The 19,747-nt window shown below is 45.3% G+C and overlaps 1 protein-coding gene across 2 annotated transcripts in view; it reads right to left on the bottom strand.

Moving 5' to 3' along the window:
* Positions 1–19,747, bottom strand: part of PAPPA (pappalysin 1) — a 182,032-nt gene that overhangs the window by 85,845 nt on the left and 76,440 nt on the right. For both annotated transcript variants that reach the window (XM_027687758.1, XM_027687759.1), the window contains exons 8-9: positions 5,332–5,460; positions 3,664–3,755 (exon numbers count right to left, since the gene is read on the bottom strand). In XM_027687758.1, the coding sequence (XP_027543559.1) occupies positions 3,664–3,755; positions 5,332–5,460 (221 nt within the window). The remainder of the gene's footprint in view (positions 1–3,663; positions 3,756–5,331; positions 5,461–19,747) is intronic.

The following is a 19,747-nucleotide window of genomic DNA, read 5'->3' as shown; positions in this document are numbered from 1 at the left end:
TAATCTCACTGTCGCTCTTCAGCATGTTGCAGGAAGAAAACGCTATTAATCTTTTCTGTGTTCTGTTCCTCGGCTTTGTGCTCGGAGAAGGCCAGGACAGCCTGACAGTAAGACCACACAGTTTTCCTCCCTGCCTCCCTCCTTCCTTCCCCCACCCCCTCTCCTCCCTGGCAGAGCAGATTGATCCACTGTTATCTGATTAGAGAGGAAAGGAGGAGGGAAAACAAAACCAAGACAAAAAATAAAAAGAAGTCTAATTTTATTACAGGCACTAGCGCAAAGTGTCTTGAGAGCCTTGTGCCATTTAGTCAAAGGAAAGTTGGACCGATTAAAAAACCCCATAAACCTCATGATCCTAAAAGGCAAAGGGAGCGAGAGAGGCAGAGGGACACCTGCAAACAGGCTGCCTCCATCCTTGGAAATATCCAGAACACAGCTGAACATGACCCTGAGCAACATGCTCCAACTTTGAAGCTGGATCTAACTTTGAAGTTGGCCCTCCTTGGACCAGAGACCTCCAGAGACTCCTTCGAACCTAAATTATGCTGTGATTCATGGCTCTAAATCTAAAGCTTGGTGGTGCTTGCGGGCTCTGTTGTATTTCTCTTCCACCAAGCGAGGTGACTTCCGTGGTCTCTGCTTTGGGAGGAAGGAAGGGGCCCACTTGGGCTTTGCACCCCCTGCTATGGAACCCCCCCGATGACGCCCCTTCTGTCCTGCCTTCAGCAAACAAAATGTTTAGCAATTATTTTCAGCCACGTGGGACCCAATCCTGCAGACAATTTGTGACAGGCATTGCATTCACTGTTGTGGTTAGATTTGCTGAAGACTAAAGAATGCCTTGTGGTAGTTCAGAAACATGCCTGGAAGAAAGCATTTGCAAGATCAAACCCTGAGGCCCCCGATTCAGCAAAGCCTCTGAACATGTGTTTGAGGCTCACTGAATTCTTTGGTGAAGGGGAGTGATTCCCGGGGCTCTAAAGAGCTACATAATACAACAAGAACATCACTGCAAAAATAACACTGTCTGAAATAATTACTTCTTGTCCTACAGGATTATAACATGTGTTAGCCTTGCAAACATGGAAATAAATTACACTTTTTTTTTCTGTGCTCCTCAAACAGGGACCTGAGAATTCTGTATTTTCCAAGAAAACACCCCACCAGTATCAAAGAAGAATTTTGTTTGGCTTAAGGCAGAGGATCAGGTCTGATACTATTAGACTGTGGAGAATGCTGAATTTCTGCTCTTTTTTATTATTATTTATTATGTAATATGAACAGCCACTCACTTGCACAACATCTTTATGTTTTCTGGTGAGAGTTTAGTGCTTGATATGTTAAAAGAGAATATAAATCAGCACAGTTCATCTGTCTGAAAGATGAACCAGCAGTGTCTCTGTAGCTCTTGGTGTCATAATTCGTGGTGGTCCAGCAGTCACAAAAGCCAACAGGACTTGTTTCCCAGGTATTACCTTCTCTGAACCTGTCCTAGAGACTCGATGAAGGCAGGGTTTGCAAAAACCAGCAGCAGTTCTGTCCTGGCAGACCCTGCTCACACACTGAGACCCCCACACCACAGCAGTCCCACCACCACAGCTCACAACAAAACATTTGTGTGCCTGCACCTTCCCTTTGAGTCAGCTCGTTTGATTCATCTAAGTGAGTCCCTGGATTTGGTATTTCACAGGCAATTTGATATCATTTTGTAATTCAGGACCCGTGCAAACCCACAACCTTCCAAAGCCCATGACAAACAAACAACTTTTCACCCCTGGAATTCCCCTTTCCTTTCCAACACAAGCAAATCTGAAAAACCACTTCCTCTGTAATGGCAAAGAAAAATCCATGTGTGTGTTTTAGTTGCTTCATTTTCTAATCATTTTGCCATCAGACAGCTTTTGCTCCACACTCTTAACCAGCCCCGTTGCTGGTCCTGATGATGAACATGTTGGTTGACCATGGTGGTTGGATGATGGTGGATGGATGATAAGGTTGGACTTGATGATCTTAAGGGTTTTTCCAGCATAACCAATTCTATGATTTTATGTACACAGGCATAAAGCAGACTCCTGCACACCCCTGGCAGGAAACCACTGTGTGGTCCAAGGTTTGGGATACCTCACTCTTACTCCTGTCCATGGACCTATTTGGAACATTTTGCAGCTCCTGCCCAGCCCACACCACCTGTTTTATTTTTGAGAACCAATGAACGTCAGTCATGTCCAAATCTAACACTGGGATGTGGTCAAAGTGCAGACCTGGAGCAAGGAATTCAGACCTGCTGGTGAGCAGGGTGATACAGATACAACCACCCAGATCCAGCTCAAACCCTCACTGGAACCAGCCTCACACTACGCCTGACTTCTGGAGAACCCAAAACATTTACGTAAGTGTTTATCTCACTTTCAAAATATTATGACTAACATCTTTCAAGTGCTTGAGGCTCTAAGGCAGCAAGTTACTTGAAACACAAACGTAACTTCAAGACCACCAATAGTCACAATTAGCCTCGACCATAAATATGTTCAATTTCAATAGAGCTATTTACGTATGTAAATAAGCACATCAACAAATCAGGCCTCAAGTCTCACAGTGTGGGATGCTGAAGTAAAAATGTTGCTGTTCTGATGAGCCAACCAGTCCCCAGCTTACCACCCCGGGGAAACATGGTGCCTGTGAGGTCTGTTATATGTTGCTCCAGGCACAAGAGATAATGGTCAGATTGCCAAAAAGAGCAAATTTCAGACTTGCCAACATCGTATTATCTGCTTAGGACCAATGCCCTGAGCTGAAGGCATGGGATCACTACATGGGACAGAGGGTTTTCTTGGTCAGTCCAGATAAGGACTCTCATAAAATGTCTTGAGAAAAAGTCGACCCTTAATAAACACTAACTTTGGTTCTTGAAGCTCTGTGTGATTCATTCTTTCCCAGACCTCACAAAGCCCTGTCGGTTGGGAAAAGCAACCCCACATCATGGGGCTACCCCACAGAAGGTGCAGTGTAAATTGGTCTCCATTTCCCATCTCTGTCCCCAGCATTCTTAGAGAGTTTAATAAATATGTAAAGCTCACAACTGCAGCCCTGCTATCCCCGATAGCTCGAGCATCTTCCGGCCATTGTGCTTACAGGTTTTGCTAATCAGAGCAAACCAGGCTTGCAAATGAAATCTGATTAAGTAGTTTTCACCTCTGAAAAAGGGGATTAGCCAGACCTTTGATCTTCAGATATTGATTTGCAACTCAAAGGAGGTGTGACCTCAGCTGGACTTGCTTCTGGTCTCAGTCCCTTCCCCTTTCACTCCTCCTCCTGTTTACCAGAAAAAAATCAGTTCATGTCTTCTCACGTAGTCAGATCTAAAGCCTATTGAAGCCAGTGGAAAACCACCCACTGACTTCAATGGGCTTTGGATCAGTCCCACAATGGCTGACTTAGCCTTAAGTCCCAGGCTGTTTCAAAGCCAGCAGAACCAATTTCCCATCAAAATGACCAGAAGCTGGGAAGATATGTTCGCCTTTCAAACCTACAAATTCCACCTTTTTTCTCTCTTCCATGACAACTCTTCAGCTGGAAATGCTGAAAATACTGTTGATTTTTTTCCTTGCACTCTGCATGGAGGTGTTGCCCACCGTGAGTGGAAGGGCTCCGAGCTGGACTTACCGATGCAGTTGAAGGACAACTCCTGCAGGCAGAACAGGGAGCAGCCATCCCCGTTGATCTTATTCATGTCATCACATTCTTCCCCCAGTTCTCTGCAGGCAGGGCACACACATGCAAAAAGCAAATAGTATCATTCCAACGATTGCTGCAACCCCGCTGAAGAACCCCCAAGTCCTGAAAACTAGTACAACAGCTTTCTATGCCAACCCCTAAAATACATCCTCCCTTGTGCTCCAGCCCTGAGTTTCATCATTGCTGGTTCACAGGCTTGCCTGGCCACTTCTCTGCTGCACATGTGGATACCACTTGCTGTTCTCTGATGAGGTTATGAGCAACTTCCTTCATAGCTGGTGTGGCTGCAGCTCAGCAGGTGGGGAAAAAGAGAACAGGAATCTCTGAAACTCTTTGTATTAAATCTGGAAGGGCCAGACTGTGACCCCAGCTGGGCATAACAAGGCTTAAAGTCTGGTGCTGGGCTATTCCAGGTGACAGCACTTGGAGGAGAGTGGTTGACAGGGAGCAGGTGGTGTCACTGGACCAGCCCCCACGGTTGCAGCAGCGTGTGGGGAAAAGAGTGGGAACCAGATGAGAAAGGGGCTGCCACAGCTGCAAGTGGGGCCACAACCAACCAAGCTGTGTCACAGTCTGGTTCCTGTTCGCTCCTGAGGCAGCTCAGCTATTGTTTGACACTTGCTGCAAAGCCACAAGTGATGTTTGAGGAATGTGCAAACATAACAGTAGCAGAAAAGTTATGTAAAGCAGAATTAATCTGTCTTTCTCCACCTCTCTTTCCAAGTCTGCCCTGGATTCATATGTTGTTTGGTTGTTCTCTTTGATTTCCTTGCCTGTTGGGCCTCATCCTGCAAATATTTGCTGCCAGGTGTATCGTCTGACAGGGTTGTGCTGTGTGATTGCTGATCAGCATTATTCCAAGCAAAGAACACTGGCTGGATTAAGCACTTGCTTGTTGTTACTTCTACAGTTTAAATAATTAAATTACCTAATGCCAGGAAGTTTTGAAGCAGTGGCCTTAAGGGCCAACATAGTAAGAGAATAAACCCTAACACAGTTGTGAAGGATTATTTTACACTTTCAGTGGCCTGGGGACTGGCAGCCAGTGAGAGAGGGGAGCTGATTGAGAATGTGCAATTCTCAGAGGCCAAATCTATCACCTCCAAATGCATCCCAGCTCTGGTGGACGGTCAAACAAGAGGCTGGACCAGGAACCTGGCCCAACACGTGGCAGGGTTTTACCCTGTCCACCAGCTGTGAGACACATGGGACACCAAGTGTAAGGGCAGCATCCAAGGCCGTGTGGATTTTTCCAGCACTTACTTCAGCCCTGTATAGGAAATGTCATTTACATGTATAAAGATAGGGATGCATGGACAAACAGCATAAACAGCACACAGTGGACTTTCCTATCGATCCTGCTGTCTGGGCTCCATTATCTGTATCTCTGTCTGTATCTCCTGGTGCCAGGATAGCAGGGCCTACGTTACAATTAAATGTACTCATCCTGGTAATCATCAGCACATGAGTCATTATCCACAGAGGAGAGCTGGCCTGAACTGAGGAGACATCAGAGGTCATCGGTTCCTTTCTAGTCTCTGATTCTGGCTTGAGTAGATGTGCCCAGATTTATCTGTTTGCTCGCTCCAGACTTACATTTGGATAATCCCATCTCCACAGTATCCACTTCCAGAGATATAGACGAGAGCAGGGGAAGGTTCACTCTCCTCCATCCCGGAAACAATGACGACCTGGTACGTGTACGTGGTCCTGTCACTCAGCTCCCTGCGAGGCAAGAGGAGATACTGAGTGATTGGTACAACAAAGGCAGCAGCAAACGGCAGAGAAGGAGGTACTGAGGTGGGGGTTGAATGCTAAAAAAAGCAAAGTTTAGTTCTTTCAGGTCTTCCGAATGTTCCTGCCTCTTTTTGATGGGACTGATTTTTGGTTGGGTGTCTTTTCCTTGTGAGCACGGTCAGCTCTGTCCACACTTGATTTATGCACAGCCCTGAAATAGGTGCAAACTCTTGACCTAAACCATTTCCTGATGAAAATCATGCAGTTTGCTGTGTTGCTGCTCACACCCACTGCAGAGATGGCATTGCACTGGCACTGTCAATCCTCACCACGTGCAGTGGGAAACACTAAGAGCATTACTGACAGTCCATGTACTTCAACACCTGAGGAACCAGCCCTGTGCCTCACTGTGTCCAGCCTTGGACACTTCTGCTCCTGTCTGTCACACCAGGGACAGCATTACCAACAAGTTTGTGGCATAGTTCATTTAGGGAACTTAAAATGCCCTGTAAACACTCATTATTTCCTGAGCAGCCCTGAGTTCAATCCAACTGCAGCTGGACCCAGTGGGAACTTGACTATTAGCTTAAGACAGAATGGGACTGAGGATGTTTCAGTGATAGATAAATAAATAATCCGCTTTGCATATGGGTATTTTAAAAAGTAGAGTTAAAAAGATTTTTTGTTTCTGAGCAAAAAAAATAGGATCCACACAACAGCACTGGATCATGGTATTAACATTGAAATACTCACAGAAAGAATGAGCAAATTGCTACATATTTATGCAAAGCCATAATAGCCCAAATCCTGTGCATCTGTAAATGAAGAGTAATTTTTATATGCAATACAGGAATAATATAAGCCTAATAAAAATGTTTAGCTCTTTTACAATGTCTTTTACATTATCAAAACTCAAAACCTTTCACAAAGGAACTCATTACCCTTATCCTCGTTGTATCCAATTTGTAAAGCCAGGGAGTAGTGAAGGCAAAATGATTTGCTCAAAGTCATCAATCAGGCTAATTGCAGGGCCCAGAAGGCAGCACAGCTCTTCCCTAACCCCTGCCAGTCCTCTGCTTACTACACTCACACTGCCCCAATTACTGACAGTAATATACGTGTCCTTTTGTCACAGGAACTTGGTCAAAAAGCACATATTATTGGGGTGTGTACTGGGAGGAGATACATCTACTACACAGAGCAGCAAAGCCACTGATATGGGTATCAATGGGCTGAGTTACTGAAATCTTCAATCTTCAAGGTGAAATAAGTGTCTTGTTACAGCATTCGTTAAATTAACAAGCATGACTTAAACTCCAATATCCCACATTATATTTTACAACAAAGCTGTTTCTCATGGATACTGTGCCTGCAAAATAACTGGCACTGAAGTAACTGCACTGGGATCTGATTCTTTGTTCAAACACGGCAGTGAAATGGGAGTGGAACTCGGTGGGACAAAAGCACAACTGGCTTTCTCATTCCTCCAGCACCTTATTCCTGTCAGCAACAGTCTGTGGCTTCTAATAGCTAAATTTGTGAGTTCATGTAGCACAAACAATATATTAATTCACCTACAGACTGGGGGAATGTCTACCCAGATTTTGGTAAGAGTGTTTATTCAATCAGAGGGAAAATTTTAAAACTTCTGCCCTTGGGGCTTGTTTAAAGTTTAAAAAAAAAAAAGAAAAAGAATTATGGGAAGTAACTTAAGTGGCCAAACACACACTGCTGTATAATACTGAGGGTTTCCTTTAGATTTCATTCCTGGACAAATCCACTTATTAAAGCGAGAAGCTTCTGATATATACTGATGAAATCAAAGCAGAGCCAAGCTCTGATTAGTACAGGGCAGTTATTTCTCAAGTTCTGTCTCAAAACCATTCGTAAAATATTTAAGATTAACAAGTACACTTGCAGAAATGTGGATTTTGTCACTGGGGATCTGCTAACCACAAAAAAGGTTCAATTCTTCGAAAAAGACTGTTAACAAATGAACAGTTGGGGCAGCTATAACAGCTAGAAAATAAATAAAGCCACGCTGCTTTTTGGTGGGCTGAGTGCAAAATAGGAGTGTTCAGATTCTGATTTTTTTATATGATTTCTACTGATACCCACTGGTAGTTGGGTAAGTGAAGCAAGTGTGTCCCTGCACGTGTGTTTTAGTGTCTGTGTGTGGTTTTGTGTACATGTAAGCAAAGGGACAACAGGAAAAGTTCACATTTGTTTATGGACAGGGTGGGAAGCTGGGAGAACACAATGGAAGAAGATGTAGAACTAAATCAAGCACAGGAGAGAATATGGTGGCTATGAACTATGAGGGGATTGGAGATGAATGTGTGTGGGGGTGAATAAGACAGAAAATTGGAAAAGAGAGTTACTATTTGGGGAGAACTCTGGCATATTTAATTGTATGGATTTGGAATGGAAAAGTTTGCATGGGGAGAGGGTCCTGTGGACCTGGAGCAGATTGGCTGCTTTGTGGTCTAACCCTGACACCTGCTACACACCAGGGAAGGGAGATGCCTATCAGCAACCTGCTGCTCAAAGATGGAAAGGTCTTGGGGAAATGATATGTCGTGACAGGCAGACGATCCTTATACTTTACTTAGACACAAAAAAGGGCCATTTCTTCTCCAAAAAAGAAGGTGCACAAAGTGTCTGACCCCTTACACATACATTTAGGTATTTGCACAGCCTGGCTCCCCTTACCTCTCTGCAGTTTGGGTAGAAAATGAGAGCTATGAAGTTATTTATGCTCGTGATACCCCATGAGCTATGAAGGTAATATCCTTGTCTTAGGTTAAAATGCAAAGAAAGGGAAGACAAATGCCTGGAGGCATATGGTCCCCCAACAGCAGACCTGGGAGACAGATATCCAGAGGGGACAATCCTTGGGATGAGAAACATCCCAAATTCCCTCTCAGGCAGCCCAGGCAGAAACAACCTGAAGCTTCACAATCTTCCCCACGCTGGGGGACAGCAGAGGAGCCCCGGGATGCCACATCCAGGGCAGCACCAACAAACCAGCCATGCCCAGAGGAGCTCAGAAATGAGACACGTGCGCTCCAAAAGTGCCCTCCAGCACCACACAGGCAGATCTGGAGACGTGCCTGGACTGGAGCACCAAAGAGCCACCTTAGAAACTCAAAAGTCAAGCCACAGCTTTCAGCTCACCCTGGACTGATGTGGCAAAAAGCTGACTGAGCTGGATGTGGCATTTCACGTCTCAACAACTGGAACCTGAGATGCTCATATCCTCCTGAACTGTTAAATGTGTCATATTGGCAGCAACCAGGAGTTTTAACATTCTTTCAAAGTACCTACATTTTGGAAAAATATAGCTGCTAAAGGCATGATATGTGAAATACTTCGGGCAGTAATCCAGTCCCATAGTGAGGGAGGAAGGAGCGCAAGGAAAAAGAAAGCAAAAAAAAAAGAGTTTATTCTCTCCTATATAGTTATATGATACCAAGGTCGATGTTACAGACTGTATCTGGAGATGTCAGCAAGACAAGCTCTGCTCCAAGTGGTGATAAAAGTGTGAATTTCGAGCATTTATTTTCTCCCTTGCCTTCCCCGGGAGCTGATGGCACAATGACAGCGACAAGGGGCACTTTGCTGTCAGGCAGGACCAGCTCACGGCGGCTTCGCACGGTGCTACTTGAGGAGGTGAGAGAGAAGAACATCTTTAACATCAAGGATGTGAACAAACACTCTTTTAAATTTATATCTATGGTCTTTTAATGACCTTTTCGAGAAGTGAGTAAGCCGCATTGATCGCTGCAGCTTCCACCTGTGGGGAGGACTCGTATTAAAAAGCAATGACTCAAGCCCTGCTTAGAGGGGGAATTAGGACGTGCAGTGTGAAGCACCACGAGGGCAACCTGCCTGCCTGCTGTGGCTAGTGATGGATCCAGGGTCAGAAATACAGAACCCTCTAATTCTCTTCCTGTTTTTACTGGGGAGGCTGGGCAGTTGGGTTAATCTCGCTCTGTCCCCCAGGGGAGGGACCTCTGCTCTCAGTTTGGGTGTTCCTGGAAAACTTCGGGGAAAATTATATCTGTGGGAAGTTGTGTTTTTTTATTCAGACCAAGGTGGGTTTAAAGGATCATTGACTTTATAGAAGAAACACACATGCCCTTGAGTTCCAGCAGAGCTGACACTGCCCCAACCACATCTCCTCTGTGCACACTGTGGGGCTTCAGCATCTGAGGGCACAGCACACACTCAAGAGGCAGTGAAAGCATCAAGGGGAAGCAAACATACCATGCCTCTCTTCCTACTACAACAGCATATATGTGTTTCCTACTACAAATAACAGCAGGAGTGTTTTCACAAAGCAAAGACTTGTTTCCAGCAAAATTTCAAATATCCTTAAGGCTGAGCCCAGTTCCTGCCCTATGAAAAGATAAATGGCCAGACAGCGATGAAAGCAGACAGCGTTCCTGTTATCTAAGGACAAGATGACAAAGTTTTAAGCATCCCCAATTAAATTATGGCTGTCACAGGCAGTGTCATGTGGAACACACAAATTCTACACCTCAAGTGTCCTCATGAAGGGCTCCTCTGGCTTTGACCTTAAATACCCACCAAATTCTAGACTCAAAAGACAACATTTCCTGGACATCTCTTTGCAGCCCAGAACAAGCCCTGGTCTGCCAGTGATGTCCCTGTTTCCCTCTAACACTGTCACCTTTGCTCTTCTCTAGCAAGGAAGCCTTGCTGAGCAAAACAGGAAATCTTCTGGCAGCAAACAGCAGCAACTCCACATCTTCCCTTGTTGCAACTCTTTGGATCAGCTGCCAAGGTGGACTGAACACAACCACAAACAGAGGACCCAGAGGTCTAAACCATCCCTTGTCCTGTCATCTGCAGGCTAGAGCTGTCCAATCTGTCCCCACATGCTGCTCACAACCTCCAAAACACCCAGTGCCACTTCCAGAGGTCCTGAATTACACCAAATATCCACCAACATCATGGTGTTTACAAGCTACCCCATGCTCAGGTGCTCCAAAAGCAATTGATAAGTAAGCCAGAGGATGAGGTCACTTTAGGGCAACCCAAACAGATCTGCTCCCCAAACTTCCATCTTTTTTCCTGCATTGTCATTGACTGTACAAATACGGCTGTTTTCCTCCTCCTCTCTCACACACGCTCCCCCTTGCCTTGCCTCTCCTTTTTTTAATAAAAATGGCATGAGAAGCACGGCAGAAGATAATGAAGAGAATTCCTGCCTGACTGCAGTCGGGAGAGAGGAGGGTGGGATGCTGTAAACACAAGAAGGACGTCAAAAATCCCGGGCTCTTGCGCCGGGCTGTTTTTTCAGCTGCGGTCCAATCTCTCTCTGTTTGGATAAGCCCAGCACCACGGCAGGTGCAAAGGCCTCAAAACAACTCTCTTGCTTCTCTCTCAGATACTGAGGTGACTCAGAAGACATAAATGCCAAGGAAACAGCCTTGGAGAGGCTTTTCTCTCTATCCATGGTGAGGGAGGTGCCAACAGGGGCCACAGGTTTGCTCTGTGCCCTCCAGCTTTTCTATGATTTGTTTACAAGCACGGCAAAACAGGGTAGTTGACAGACTAAATGAACACTCATGAGTTGGAAGGGAGATGGAGACTGTACAGTGGATTTCTGCTCCCAAATCCAACTTAAACCTGAACAGGGTATTTCCAAGGAAAAATTACAGAACAGCCCACAACCTGAACAGATAATCTCAGCTGAATACTTGGTGGGTACATTCTGTACCATCAGGACTCTGTGCTCACAGAGATGCAAAACAGGGGCATCAAGCTGATGCCAGACTTCACTTTTGCTTCTGGGTGTATCAGGAAGGTATTTCCTCTAACACCTACACCAACCACCTTCCCCAATTACACAATACCCCACAGATTTGGGATTGAAGTCAGAGGTCGAGGGATCCAAGCTATTAGGAAAATACCCTTTGCTTCTTGGAATATTTCTGTGAACCAAAGTCACCACCAGCTCTCATAATCACCACAAATTCAAACCAGGCAATCAGTCTACAGCTCTGCTGTTCCTTATGTTGGTGTAAACCTCAAGTAACTCAGCAAAACACTCCAGGTTTAAACCACTGCAACTCAGCTGCTCATCTGATCCTCTGAGGTGCAAAGGTGTGCATCTGCTGCTCAGACCAGCTCCTACCTGCACAAGAGGCCCTGGCACAGGACTACATGTTGCACTTCTGCTTTGAAACCCAGGCCCCGTTTAGGACCTTAAACACATTTGCTTTTGAACATTTTTTTTTTTTTTTTGGTACACAGACCTCTTTCTTCTGTCCTTCACATGAGAACCATTAAGTTTTGTAAGTAGCAAACCTATAGATATTTATGCAACTGATTAACTCCAGCAGACTTTGATATAATCCTCCAAGTATCTGCCCTGGTACCAATTTAAAACACAGTAGCACATTTAATAAAAAACAAAGTTTGCAGCCAAGGCCTTAAAGATAGTTCTTGTTTTTCCTCAAGAGAAAAAAAAAGAAAAATCAATGCCAAGAGACCATTTTCTCCTTTCATGTTTAAACAACAACAAAAACATGAATTTTTAAGGTGGCTGATATAAATGGACAATCTCACTGAGATTAGGTTACAAATCCTGGGATAAAGTAGATCCTCAAGGCCCTGGGCCTCACATGGGTGTTTGCAGCAGACAGGCAATTTCACGGCAGCACACAGGTTAAGTGTTGGAGCACCTGGTTGTTATTAGAAGCAGGGAAGGAGGGGGAAAAATGTGTTGTGTTTGCTTCTTCAGTGCTGTGCTCAGACCCTGAGCGAGACGGGAGCGCTTCCCAACGTGGGGCTCAGATGTGGCCACCCCAGGAGGGAAGGTTGGTATGTTTTAGCCGAGGAAGGAAAGATCTGGGACACGAAATGCAGAAATCCCCTATTTCCAACTGGTGGGAGCCAGCACTTCTCTCCTGATTCCAAGGGAACGGTGCCAGTATCCTCCACCTGAGGACAGCGCTCCGGTGTCCCGGTGTGACAGGGAGAAAACAGTAACACAAGGGGCAGGCAGGTCAGGACAAGTTAATTACTGGAAAGGCCATTATCATCAGCGGCACTGACGAACTTTACCTGTTGCATCGTGCTTTTCCATGAGCCCTTCCTGATTACTCATATCATTAACGACATCCCGGCTGTGCCGAGCTGTCTCCGTGCGGCACCGCCAGCGGCACCATTTCTGTGGGATCCAGCACTGCTTCAGACCACACTGTAGGAAAAGCGCCTGATGCACACCCTGCACAGGGTCTGTGACCCCAACAAACACCCCTCGACCTTTGGCTGTTGATTGCTTGTTGCTGGGAGCACTCAGGGTGCTGCCCTCAGCCCATCGGGTTTGAGGAGGAGGCTCTTTCCAATTTAGGGTGGTCAGCTTGGCAGAATAATCTTCTTCACTGAATCCAGACCTCACCTCTAGGATTTGTTTTCAACAGGCCTGAGCCAAGACCTGACTTTCAGAACTTAATACCCTCCTGTTTCCCTGTAATCCCACCAAAATGGTGAACAGAGCCACGGGAGCAGACACTTGCAGCGCCTGATCCGAAGGCTCCTGAAGCCAGTGGAAGGTATTTTGTGCAGTTTGAGTTGGGCTTAGACTGGGCCCCAAGTGAACACACATGTTTGCAGTTTTCTCTGGTTTCACCTCTACCATCCCACCTCTGTGAAATGCTGCTTTGGAGGGTCCAGGCTCGGGGGCTACAGAACTCCTGCCCCTCAGGAGGAGGGAGGGAGCTGATCTGTGCACGTGCTCACACATGAGAGAGATCATGTGCTGTCACACAGAGACGGGCGAGGAGATGAGGGGACTATTCCAGAAGAACATTTTGTCATTTCCCTCCTCAGGGGCTCTGTGTTTTGCCTTAAACCACTTCAGATTATGAGAAATCCTACTAGCTGGTCTCCAGTGGGATCTCTAATGGTTTAATAACCGAACATTACTGAACATGTTTCCACTAGCCTCTTCCTAAAATCCCATCATGAGCTAATTTCCTCTATTGTCATTACATCTGCAACTGGTCTTACATTTTTAAAAAAATCCTGTACCATTGTGAGTAAATGATTTGGATTACTGAACTGAGCTCCCGGGGCCAGTATTTGCAGTAGTGGCTGGTAATTTGGGGTATCCAGTTGCAGGAACCCTCTCTGGGGTACAATTTGATGAGAAGAAGAAGCTTTATTTCCACCTTGCCCTTCCTATCACAAAAAGCCCCAGGGAAGTGCTGGAATTGGGGATGGCCAATGCCACCATTTATTCAAGAAGATCCTGACCAGAAAGACTGAGATTAAGTTTGGGTGAAGCAATCACACAACGGGTGCCTTGGGCCCACAGCAGGATCAGCTGTGCAGTGATACACCTGGAATCACAGAATCCCAGACTGGTTTGGTTTGGAAGGGACCTTAAAGATCATCTCATTCCAACCTCCTGCCGTGGGCAGGGACACCTTCCACTAGATCAGGTTGGTCCAAGCCCCATCCAACCCGGCCTTGGACACCTTTGTCTTGTCTTTTCTGTCGCTGGATCCAACAAGGTGTTAAGGACAGCACAGGTATTTCAGTCTTACTGCAGCGTTTTTTCCAAATGCTTGCCTGTTTGAGTGTAACTCCAAATTTAACAGACACTTGGAATGTATTTCCTAGGAAAATATATTAAAATAAAATGCCCAGGAAATGATCAGGCCAATAGTTCAGTGAAAGTAGCTGAAAAAAGCTGTACTGGCTGACTGATAAAAAGGTAGGTAACACATTTCTGCTTCTTCTGCGGTATTTGAGGCTCACTCCAAGTTTTACAAGAGAGTTATTTTTAAATTGTTGCATAACACATGTCTGTCCAATATTTCTTTCCTCAATCAAGCAAAGAAAATGCATTTGTTATTCCTGGGAGATTTCTGGTGCTTCTTATCTTATTTAGAGCACAAAATAAAGATGCACACAAGAAGGCAAACATCAGAGAGAAGTTATTATCCATGAGATAATGCACAGCCTAATTTACCACATATCTGAGACTGTTTCACCTGCAATAAATTATTTTGCCCAGGAGGAAAAGTCCTGTTTGACCTTCTATTTTTTTTTTTCCTTCTGCAGCTGAAAACTCTGTTACTACTTCTAGGTCATGAGTTCAAATTCCACCCTGGCTGGGAGTGATTAAATATATCAATTTCTAATAGTATCTATTTGGATAATAATAGGACAGCTGTTAATGTTCATTTTTCAGGGACACTTGCACATGGGTTGGTTGTAGTCCACGGGTCTGATCTCTCTGTGTATTGCCCAAGAGGTACAACAGAGATGTGAATCCAGTGTAGCAGCAGTCCTTAGGGAGTCTCTGGCTGGAGCAGAGCTGATCCTGGAAAAAAGAGTCTTTCCCCAAATGGGACAGTCGTGAGTCATTTCTTTGAGAGAAGCAGCTGGAGGTCATTCAGAGCAATCCCACCCTTCAAAGTCAGACCCAGAAAAACTCCTCTGGGCTGCCCTGTCCCAGGATGGCAAACCCATAAAGAGATAAACCTGCCCTTCCTACCTTACTCTTGCATCATGTGCAGCCGAGCCAGAACAGGAGCCGCGGATCTTGTCAAGTGCCAGCTACAGTTACAGCGTTACATAAGAAACCGCAACAGTGAGGAATCACAAATCTATCACTGCTGCTGGCACCAAACGGCATCTTTGCACAGGCTTAGCGGGAAAGCTGCCTCCTCAATGGGCACAGAGTGTCAAATTGTTCTTTCCCTTCTCCAGGGCAGGGTTAAGGCAATTTGGCAGAGGGTTGTAAGGGAAAAAAACCTGCTCTATGTGCTCTGTGTGGGGGGTCAGGAAGCAGCTTCTTCTTTCGCAGAGATAACCTGGCACCTCTAATGAAGAAAGCAGGAAAGAGGGAAAGCCATCAGAATGTGGCTTCCAGCTGTCAAATCACATCAGCCAAGTGGAGATGCATCACCCCTGAGAGCTGCGGCACCGTCAGCCCCCAACACTTCACTGGGGGCTCTTTGGAAGAAGGCACTTGGAGTCTTTATTCTGTGAAACACCCAGCATGCTACTGGCAGCTATAAATAATAACAACCACTCTCTCCGTGTTTAGAAGCACAGCATATGTGAAGGAGAGATGCAGGAACAGGGAGGTGGAATAGAAGCAGTTTTCCTCTTCCTGGCTTGCTGAGCCCTAAGAGCAGAGCAGGGCTGTGTGCTCTTACCTGGCACAGGCAGCAGAATCAGTCACCCTTCTGCCTCCCTGCCCAGACCCGTGCAAGCCAGAGGTGAGGCCCCACTGTCTGGGAAAGGAAGGAATTTCCCTGGAGGGATACTGGCAGTGAAGTTGCTACAGGGTGGAGGAGTCTCCTTCCCAGCAGCACTTCACCTCTGTTAAGGTGAGATGAACCTGTGACCAGTTTCCTGCTGTTGGAAGAGAAGGTGTGGGACAGACAGTTGTCCCATATTGTTCCTGTTCTTTCATCATGGGAAATTTCCAGGTTCATTGAGCAGAAACAGGGCAATCAATACTGGCTGCACGAGGAAGGAGCTGATGTCACAGCCAAGACCAGGCATGGCCTGGGAGAGGCACAGAGATGGATGAACTCAGCACCTCTGCTGAACTCTGGGACTGCCACACTGTCCTACACCAGCTGCACATCAAACTTTGCCAAAACTGAACCCAGGCAGCTCCAATACACTCAAAACTCTTCACTGACCGAAGGTTTTCAAACAGCGGCAGCACAGCCACTATTCCATCTGGGAAACTAAAATCAGCAAGGAACAACTGAAACACTCCTTAATGCAAGGACTGCAGATGAAGAACTAAGCAAGAATTAGCAGTGCTGATGTTGTACCTGAGACTGGAAATTTCAGGGGTAAGAGAAACCTAGTGGGGTAGAAAGGTGTTTGCCTCTTGGGAAAGTTCAAAATAGCTTTGTCCATGGAAAGCTAGCATGGAAAGTTAATGACAGGGAAGCTCTTAGGAATGAGCAAGAAAACGTGAAAAAGAGTGAAGAGTTCCTGTTGAAGTGTTTTTATTGGAGATGAGCTGTAAAATTTCATATGGATACGGCCAGGGATCTCTAACATATTACTAAAGAAAGTAATAGGGAGAATTGGGCAATTACAGGAAAAAAAATCTCTTAGAATTGGTAAATAACCTCAGTTAATGCAGAGAAGGAGGGAGTTATAATATAGAAATTACTAACTTACAGGTCTGCATGTCTTGAAATGGTCCATATGTTGGTATAAGACAATATTACACATTTTAGGACCAAGAAATTCAGGATAAACTGGGAACTCTTCATTGCAAGTGAGAGGGGAGGAAGCAGTTAGTTAAAAGGCCAGGCTGGATGGGGCTCTGAGCAACCTGGTCCAGTGGAAGGTGTCCCTGTCCATGGCAGGGGCTGGAATGAGATGATCTTCAAGGTCCCTTTCAACCCAGGCCATTCTATGTCTTTGTGATTCTATGCTTTATTCAATTGCAAGGCAACCATGAACCACCAGTGGGATGTATCCACGCAAAAAGCCTATGAGGTCCTTGCATGCATCAAGACAAGGCATTTCCAGGGTAGCTGGGTAAGTATTCGTGCCCAAGGACATCTGGAATACCACAAAGAGTTCTAAAGCCTGTTGGGAATCCAGATGTGCAGCGTGCCGATATCGCACGGACAACCTGGCAGCTCCTGCAGATAAATCTGGGCATGCAAAGTGTTTTCTTAATGTTTCAGTCCTATCTTAGATACTCCCCAGTATTTCCTGGCATATCGAGAGAGGTTTGGCATGGCAACTGTGGAGGAGGGATGAGCAGAAGATGGTGATAATAGGGGCTTCAGCTTTTGGTGTCGGGAGAACAACCACCCAGTGATCTGTATCTTGTTTGGGTGGAAATATGGTGTTAATTATCTTCATGACAGATAGATGTGGCAATTCATTTCAGCTGCTTTAGATCATACATTCCTCTGGCTGGTAGACCTCCAGAAAACAGAGAAAGAGATCTTGGGGGTGAAGGAAGGAATGGCATAATAAGGACAGATGTCGCTGTGAAATTTTAGTGTTGCGTTCTGCAGGGACTTAGGTTTAGATACCATCAGTGTGATATTTTTATTCTTCCAGTCTGTTCAGCTGAGCCTGTGTCATGTAAATGCAAACTTTCTTCTTAAATTCAGAGGCTAAAAGGCACACCAATTAATTGGTGTTATTGTTCATTATGAATAGCCAGCGCTGATTCTCCAGCCTCTCTACTTGTTCATATTTGTAGGAACCTTCAAACTAAGAATTGTCTTCATTTCCTTCAACTACTCCTCATCTGGGGTTTCTGACCAGTCACTGACCATGTGCCCTTCTGACTGGAGACCAGTAACAAATGGCAAATGCATCAATAAATGCACATGAACTGCTCAGGTCCCAGGAACAGTGAAACACAAACAGTGGCACAGGAGCCCTCCAGCCACCTGCATCCCAATGATGGAAATTTCTCAATCATTCTGCAATCACTCCAAGAAGCCTCAGTGAGATCTGCATTCCACTGTCTTAGTTGTTAAAACAGAGTTAAAACCCAGTAAATGACATGGAGTTTACAAGCTCAGCGCTGAATGGAAGGCCTGATTCTAAGAGGATGTTAAAATATTGTACCTACTTGAACAACTGTTATCTACACAGATAATGGCCAACCCCCTCCAACTATTACTGAGCAACAGAAAAGGTTTAACCATAGAATGTAAGTACAAATTAGCCAAAATTGAGAAGAAAAACCTATTCCCTACATGAGAAAATGCAAGTTTCTCAGTCTCACTTTTTCTAAGTATGAATGCAGGATCTCTGTGTGTCGTCTCAATACTAAAGCTCTAGTAGGAATAGCTCAGAATAACATATCACAGCACTGCAAACTTGCTTCTCAGTGATGCTCACCTCTGCAAACCCAAAACTCATACCAGGGCTTCATGCTGGGATTCTTTCTGAGGTTATTTCAGTCAATGCCTTTGTCTTGAAAAAAAACCTGCAGTTTTACACCACAAAGACAACCCGATCCATCCCCTTCCACCACTCTCTAAGGCTTCTTACAAAGTCTGTGGCAGAAAAGTTGGGAAAATTTCCGATTCTTTGAAACTTTAAGTTATTCTGACAACTTTTCAAAATTGACCTCAGTGTCTCTCAGCTTGGTCAGCAAGAGAGGAGTGCACAGATCTCACCAGCACATCCGGCTCCCCACTGATCACAAATTTGGCTACTGAGAGTGCTCAGCCCAGACTGGCCTGGTGGGACTGACACCTAACTGTGCCTGTGACATCACCCAGAGAGCCTCTTGCTGTGGGTACTCAGTTTTCACTGAGCTCTTAAAAAAAAATCAGTGGTTACCACAAATGAACTCAAGAGCAATGATTACTTTCCAACAGCAACTCTGTGAGTGTAAAAATGCTCCAGTGACTGTGAAGGGAGGCCACAGCAATCACCACTGTGACCATCTCACACACTGTTTCTAGAGGACAGCCAGAGTAGAACAATCTACATATGAGCACAACCCACATTTGGATTAAATTGTGAGCTGAAACTTTGAGACTTGCAGATGAGGCTCCTTCCTTATCACTCGCTGTGGTGTGAAGACTCAGCAGTTCTGTGCTGCACCTGGCCTGACCTCCTTTTTCCCCCCACTGATTTATTTAGCTTTCTCCTCTCTTCCTAGGCTCTGTCTCTCATTTTGTATTACAGATACCAGCAATTCTGGCTGATCACACTCAGTGGAATTGAGTGTATCTGGTCTGCTTTCTGTAAGGTCCAAGGATAAGGTCCTGTCCCTTAGAAATGGATGTTTAAGCCTTGACTTGAGCCAAGAGCTGAGATTAAAACTCAGCTTGAGAACAGAAGGTCTGGCATTATTTTGCATTTCTTAATAAAATGTTTCCACTGTTCTAGTTATTTACTCTCCTCTGTGGAGCACCCAGTGCTGACTAGGCACGGGCTATCCATTAAAAGCTGTCTCTCCTCTCAGCTTAAAAGAAAGTTCCCTCTCTTTGACGGGAAGAAGGTAAGAGAAATTAATTTTTCTTTCAGCATCACCACACCTGGGGAAAGGATCTTGCTCACAGATAACAGTGCAAGCAAATATTTTCTTTGGGAGAAAAAGAGAAAGTGAAGATCAAGGTCAGAGGAGGCAAGAGTGAAGATATGAGACTGCCTTCAAAATAACCTTCCATAGAACATGTGGGGGTGTCATTTTATTTAATACGGAAAACATGCAAAAGCACAAAGGAGGGGTGACTGGCTTGGGGTTTACAGAGAGATAAAGGGG

The sequence above is a fragment of the Neopelma chrysocephalum genome, unplaced genomic scaffold (genome assembly GCF_003984885.1).
Source record: "Neopelma chrysocephalum unplaced genomic scaffold, ASM398488v2 Primary Assembly neopelma1_74, whole genome shotgun sequence".
In the NCBI taxonomy this organism is placed as follows: domain Eukaryota; kingdom Metazoa; phylum Chordata; class Aves; order Passeriformes; family Pipridae; genus Neopelma; species Neopelma chrysocephalum.
This window is presented reverse-complemented; position numbering and strand designations above follow the sequence as displayed.